General features: G+C 27.8%; 1 protein-coding gene across 1 annotated transcript; it reads left to right on the top strand.

Moving 5' to 3' along the window:
• The first annotated feature begins 2,699 nt into the window (after positions 1–2,699).
• On the top strand, positions 2,700–7,325 carry LOC116766489 (membrane-associated progesterone receptor component 1-like). The gene is made up of 3 exons (XM_032656349.2): positions 2,700–3,034; positions 6,160–6,309; positions 7,107–7,325. Exons 1-3 carry the CDS (start codon positions 2,749–2,751, stop codon positions 7,196–7,198), a joined length of 528 nt encoding a protein of 175 aa, XP_032512240.1. The 5' UTR covers positions 2,700–2,748; the 3' UTR covers positions 7,199–7,325.
• The last annotated feature ends 369 nt before the right edge of the window (positions 7,326–7,694 follow it).

The following is a 7,694-nucleotide window of genomic DNA, read 5'->3' as shown; positions in this document are numbered from 1 at the left end:
TCTCAAATAAACTCATATATTTGTTTCAATCAATCGGTTGTATGCTAAAAAATCCATAGTCAATAAAATAAATCAGATCACCGAGAAGTGACCGGCCTCAGTGATATGAGTACTGATAATGGTTGCACGACAGATATAAAACCCGAGATAAGTCTTCGAGGTGTAAAAAAATTCGTATTTAAAGTATACCTTATAATTTTATAACGGAACATGAACTGTGTGACCGATATACACGATTATCTCAATATACGCTAAAAAAATATTGTAAATATTCATTTGTTTTTTGGGAGAAATTACAATATAATTTGGACAAAAATCATGATAGAAAATAGAACTCTTATGTCAGGTTAAAATTTATTTCTAACGCTTAAACTTAATACAGTAAATATTTCTTAACTTACTCTTTCCAGCACTTTGATTTCTGTGTGGAGATTCATAGCAATTGGACGCAGACGAGTTCTGTTCAATCAATTAATTAGTGAATACATCGATATATCGCTAGTATTAATAGCACAAAAACACAAATTAAATTAAAAGTTCCACTGATTGCAAGGGACAACTTTTTATAATTATTTTTCAACTACCAAGCTATATTCACAGATAATAAATACAACCACACTTATTCAAATGAATGATAATTTCACTTTTATAGAATACAAGAATACTGTCTGACTTTCAATGATTTAAGAGACAAATACTTGGGCTGCTGAAAGTATATCACAATAGCTTGACTGTCACTAAATTTAAATATAGATCAATAAAAACATATACTCTATGAACAATTTTCTAAATAATTACAAACTTTATTCCTCAATTTGTCACGCACAACTTACAAGCAATAAATTGTTCGTTTCATTTTGATACAAAATAAATTGAATGTAGTGTTCTGTATTTTCCTATGAATACATAACTCACTTTTGTGATTCATTTCACTCGGTACGTGAAAATTGTATACAGAATAAGTTTTTATATAAAGGAACACAGAATCGCTATGTTGAATTTTTATTTTATTTCAATTATTTCATGACAAATATAAAAAAAAAACACTTTATAATGAATATTGTTCATTTACTAGTACATAATTATTTTTTTTATATTTTGGTATAGAGTATTTTCCAGAGTCGCAAAGTATTAATGTATCGTTTTGGTGTAATGAATTGTTTTAGTGAGCAGATTAATACGCAATGTGATTTTTTTTTAACACTATGTCTTCATTAACAGTGGCATTGTGAAATATTTCAACAATATCAACATTTTATTTAATGTCTGTGTAGAGTGAACACGAAGCCAAGAAATGTTAAAACGAATCTAAATAAATTTTCAAATGCGTAATTCTGCATCGGTGACAAAGGCGATGTAAAACAGAAACGAAATTAGTGGGGATAAACTTCAATTATCTTCCCCCGCTCTGGTTTAAAAGGTTCGGCATCGGGTCGCTGCGTCAGACAATAATTAAAATAAACAATCAAATAAACACTTAAACACAAAATATTTATTTTTTACACAAAAACTCTCGTTTGGCTAAGATGTTACACGAATCCTGTTCCGTTTTTCTGAATATTGTACTGATTAAGAAATACTTTTACTATGCTTATATTATTGTTTTAATTAATCTTTAATGCTGAACTTACATTACCGATAACTTATGTTAGCTGTAGGGTTCCCTCCCACGGTTCGCCGCTCACTACTCAAATCAAAGAAATCGCGACATCGTAAGAGTTTTAATAGTTTGTTTTATATAACTTATTGTATTCTTCTCATATTAAATTGTTATCGGTTAGAAGTATGAGAAAAATTTAGTTTGGGATAGTTTAATGAATGTGTTATGGGAGGTTTTATTCCACATGTTATATTCTAGTTATATACATATTATAATATTTTTATTGACATATTTTAAGATTTTATTTGTTAAAAAAGTTATAGTTTATAATGTCATATATATATGTTTATCAAAGCTTGACAAATATAATCTTTATACAATGGAATCAGACGGTCTCTAGTATTATAATATTCATATTGAGTCGAGCTTGAAGTATCTTCCGATTTGTTCCGGTGGCCTGTATCAGATTTAAATTTAAGATTTTATCATTAAAATAAAACAAGTTCAAAGGAATAATGATGATATAAATTCTGACCAGTCCTGGATTCAGCTCCAAAACCAAAAAAAAAATATTATATACTAAGTTTTAAAACTCGTTAAAATTTTAGAGAAATGTGACGTAACTTCTTGGAAAATAAATGCTATTAAAGAAGGACGATGTAAAAAGAAGTGTTTTTATTAGTTTTTTTATTCGGTTAAGACTTCCTCAAAATGAAATAATCCAAATCATGCCATGATACCATAAAAATAAGTCAATTTTTTAACCCAGTTGATAAATATTATAAAATTGGGAATTTTGAATAAGAATTACTATCAGGTAATTACAAATTTCTATAATTATTTTGTTGCTTCAAAATTTTATGTAAAAAAAATAATTTTTAAATTACCTGAATACATTCCAAACTAAAAGACGTCAATGCTTCATCATTCATGCAAACGTATACCTAACGCGTCCCCACTTACAAAAAAACTGGCTCCGAATACGAATACGACGATTTCGAAACGAAACTTTTAATAACAGTTCCAGTTTGTTGATACGACACTACAACAGAAACGATACGTGTTGACCTTTAACGCCATACTTGATAACATAACATCAGTCGACAGTCAGTCTATCGCTATAACTAGCTGGATAAGGACGTGTTAAAATGTCAGAACAAGAAGTAACTAGTAGTTTATGGGACGAATTTACTAGTCCTGTCAATTTAATATTAGTGTTTTTTATTTTATATCTTTTGTACAAAATTGTAAAATCTCATTTCGAAACTATTGAACCGGCTGCGCCTGCGCCGCCGCCAATGCCAAAACTTCACAAGGACATGACAGTGGCTGAATTAAGAAAATATGATGGCAGTGATCCGGAAGGAAGAGTCTTGATTGCCGTGAATAATATTATTTTTGATGTGACGAGAGGAAAAAGATTTTATGGACCAGGTAAAAAAATATTTATTTAACAAAAATGACATTTCGTAATTTCTAGAAACAAAAGTAATATGTTATATTCATGTTATATTTAAAGTAGCATACAATGTTATGCATACATAAAAACATAAAAAACGGTATCAGAGGTATTATTCTTTGTTTGAATAATAACTATGAACATTTATTCCTACTTTTTACAGCAATTGAATTATAAAGCGATGGCTGCCATTAATATGTATTTTTGAAAAAATATGCATGGATGTGTTTTTCTATTTTGTTTTATATTTCTGTGTAATGCGTACATTTACATGTCTAAGAAATACCTAATTCAAAATATTTTAATACGCGATAAGTTAAATTGTTTTTAAACCATTATTTTTTTTATAAAGATAAGGTTTCAATTGTACATATAAAGATATACTCTTATATTTAAATAAAGTTTTTTAGCTTATTTAATATTATCGAAAAAAAGGGGTTCATTAATTTGCAACTAATTTAGATTAAACTCAAATGAATTGGTCTTTAAAATACAAATTATGAAAATTAACTGTTTTCCACAGACAAAATTAATTAAAATAGGCGTTTAAAGTTTATATTAAAGTAGAAAGGTGATTGTTAGCATAACTATCAATATAATTCGTATCTATTTAAGTGTTACAAGTGTTTGGGTTGGAGAATGAGGATGTTATTGTACGTCAACAGCAAACGTTGCTCTTGTCTGTATATTTGTTTGTAAGTATATGTCTGCCACTGAATGACATGTAGAACACGAAACACAAGGACAACTTGATTAAATTATAAAAATATTTGGAATCAAAAAAGAGACGGAATCTTCACGTAATAAAATTAAAACTGAACCATCACTTTTACTTGATTTCAGAAAATCTGAATATGAAATATAGAAATATCTTTTAATCTAAAGTATGTTTGTTGCCTGCTGAAGTTTTTTATGAACTCTATAGACATTACATAACATCTAACAAGCATACATCTTTTGTATCAGAATTCGATAGTATAAGCCGGCATAATACGTTATAGGTTATTTGAATGACTGGTTAAATTATATCAAAATGCCCCTGTACATACTCTATATGCTGCTTGCAGAAACAGGTGTACATTTAATAAAATAATTCTTGTATAACTTGATTTAATGACTTAGATTACATTTTATGTTCATGCAATACAAACACCTTCGTTTGGGTGACTGATAACTATGTGTCCTTAACTTTGAATACTCTATCATACTTTTATAGTTTACATTATGGCTAATAGTAAGTTATACTAATGATCTATATTAATAACAGCATATTTAACGTTCAACAAAACTTTTCAAACAAGAAATAAGTAGTTCTTCTATCTACGAGTAACACAGATTCATATCTTTATTTTATTTGTTTTCTATCACTTTTTATGTCACTCTCAATAGTAATTTAACTTGCCTTTACAGTAATTAGCATCAGTAATAATATTCATTGTTTAATCTTATCGCTATTGTCGTGATTTAATTTATTTCGATGTACTAATGTTTTATAGTGGCATCAAAGAAGTAATAGCATTTCTTTCAATTAAATTTCTTTATGGAGGAAATAACACAAATTACAATAAGCTGATCATGATAATGGCGATAACAAGATCATCAGCTGCTTGATGGTGCAGGTATTAATGACTGGTATTAAGGTCCTTGAATGGTCTGCACATATATTTTTATCCATGCATTATGAAGCTATTTTTTTATCTTTTGAATGCCAACATAATAAACAAAAGCCGTTAGATTGAGATTATAGCTATCTGTTTAAAATTTTCTGTAGTGGTATAACGCTTCATATAAAAATACAACAATTATTGAAATTCCTAAGCTATGAACACATTGAAAATTATTCCTTAATTGAATAATAGTGATAATACATTCTTTATACAATACAGCTTCTGTTTAAAGTATAAAAAACATATACAAAAATATTACAAAAATCAATAAATTTATTCAAAAAAGGCAATGCTTAAATCTGAATGCTTAAACTGGAAGTGTAAAAACATTATTCAATAATCTCTTTAATATCAATAAATTTTATAGATTTTATACAATTCTAGAAACACAAATGCTTTTTGTTTTAATTCATTGTTTCACTTCCCGTAATTATAATCCCGATTGAATTATTCGTCGCATTCATTTAAAAAAAAACATTAATGTTTTTTTCTGAAGTCTTATGTACTTTTATTATAAACTTCGACCATGTAAAAAAAAAACTTTATTTGATTAAAAAAACACATTAGCATATGTTTATAGTTCATTGTTTGCATAAATACAAGCATTAAAATATGTTTCAAGAGTTTGCCATTCAAAATTGTATATGGATTTGTTATTGAAAATTGCTAATGAACGTTATCTAGTCGTCCTCAAATATTTTTTTATTATTTAATTATAAATTCTCTAATTTGAAAAAAAAATACAAAACACGAAGAAATATAAGCTGTCACTAAAATAAAGACAGGTTTCTGTCCGTCTTTTATAAATATACAATTACATTGACTGCTATAAATTGAAATCACCTTGGAACTCGTTTTCTTACGCAATTGAACTTAGCCTTGAGTTTTGCCTTAGTTAATTATATTTTTATTAATAAAATTTATACTCTAACTTGGTTATATTATTTCGATGAAGATTTTTAATTTAAAGAAAAAAATTGTTGGACTTATGTAAATAATATATCATTATTTTAACATTTTTATAATTTGGAGTATAACTGTACAGAGCATATCTGTTGTTTTTTTTTATATCATTATATATACCTACAAGTGTGTAAATTGCCTAACATAACTTAATTCTACATCGAGTCAAACCACAATTGAGCTGACCTAATCGTGATTTCGAATTCATTATACAGTTGTGGTTACCAATAGCATACATGCTTATTAGACAAGTTACAAGCGAGGGCCGGACACAAACTATTATTTGAAGACAAAACAATATAATAGCATCATTTAAAAGTCGTTAACAAATTTTGTCTACAATAGTGTTAATGCGTTTTTACCAAACAAGCAGATAAACAATGATGTTCTCATCTTAAGAAACAAAACAAAACAAAACTAGTCTCACATTTTATTCAAAAATATTACAGGGTATATAATTATCATTTCAGGTGGTCCATATGCTGCGTTCGCGGGCAAAGATGCGACGCGAGGTTTAGCAACCCAACAGGTAGCAGGATCAGAGGTTGAATACGATGACGTCAGTGACCTCAGTCCTGACGAGCTTGCAGCAGCAAAAGAGTGGGAGGAACAGTTCAAAGGTACAAAATATTTCAAAATTACCCGTTTGGGTGATGTAAAAAGATATTCACACAATACTATAGTCACATAAAATTAAACTGATAAGTAGTTTGTAATTGCTTACCCTATAACTTTAATACAAATCGTATAAATTTATAACTCAAGATACATACCTACTATGCGCACATAATAAATAGTTTAGGTCACGGTCAAACAGTTTTGAATATTTAAAATAGCAGTGATAGTTTTATTTGCTTGTTTTTAATACATTTGTATATTTAATGGACCAAAATAGAATTTGTTTTATCCTTATTAATATATAATTAACAAATGTATTATGAGTCTAATGTCTGTAAAATTTCGTTTATAATGTAACTTGTGTAAGAACTTTATGAAATTACTTTCATGCTTTGTTTGGTGTACGTTTTCCTAAAAGCACTGTAAATAAAGCTGTGAATGCTTCTTTTCAGACAGCCCTAAACAATAGATGGTTGATTGATTAAGTCGTGATCAACATTATAAGAGAATTCTCTGAATCGAATTTTAGAGAAAAGTTTTAATTTTCCTTCGATCAATTTTGTTAGAACTCATTGAATATTTATTTAAGCTAAGAATAAATTAAAATACATTAAAGAATATTAGCATTGCATAAATTTCGTGTTATGTTAGACATAATGTAATAATTTCAACATTACAAAATATAGTTTTTTATATTATCTTATTATTCTTACAAAGAGTCGTTTTGAGATCATTTTATTTAAACTTATTTGATGAACCGATTCAATTAAAAACTAATATAAAATTTGTAAAATTTCAGAAAAATACGATATTGTTGGCAGACTTTTAAAACCTGGAGAGGTACCAAATAAATCCAATGATGATGACAGCGAGGAAAAGAAAACACAGTAGATAATATAATATGCAATGAAGTGATTTAATATAACAATGAGGAGTTAACTGGGTTATGTTAATTAAATGTTTTATAAGAAATATCACATACAATATCTTCATGTAATAAAAAGTTACTTGGTTTCGACATATTTCTTTGTCAATTTACACAAAAAGAAAGGGATGACTATAATAATTGCTCTTTGATTGCTAAGACCCCGCTTATACCGTTGAGATCTTTACATAACCTGTGGTAAAAATTAATATTTGTGGTAAAATATTTCGAAGCAAAAAGAAATTGCTTACACAATAAATGTTGATCTTAAAGAAAGTACTATGTCTGGTCACATATAACTATCTGCGCTACTGGTCCATGAAGGTAGCAAATAAAATGAGATCCCAATAAATTTTGGTATCCAGCAACGTCCAAAAAGTTTTTCTTACACAAATTATTTATTTTTAGAATAATACTTAAATTAAAATTACAATATTTTAATTAAAACTTTTGAGACGACAA

The sequence above is a fragment of the Danaus plexippus genome, chromosome 15, assembly GCF_018135715.1.
Source record: "Danaus plexippus chromosome 15, MEX_DaPlex, whole genome shotgun sequence".
Taxonomy (NCBI): Eukaryota; Metazoa; Arthropoda; class Insecta; order Lepidoptera; family Nymphalidae; genus Danaus; species Danaus plexippus.
Note: the sequence above shows the minus strand (reverse complement) of the source record. Positions and strands in the feature narration are given on the sequence as shown.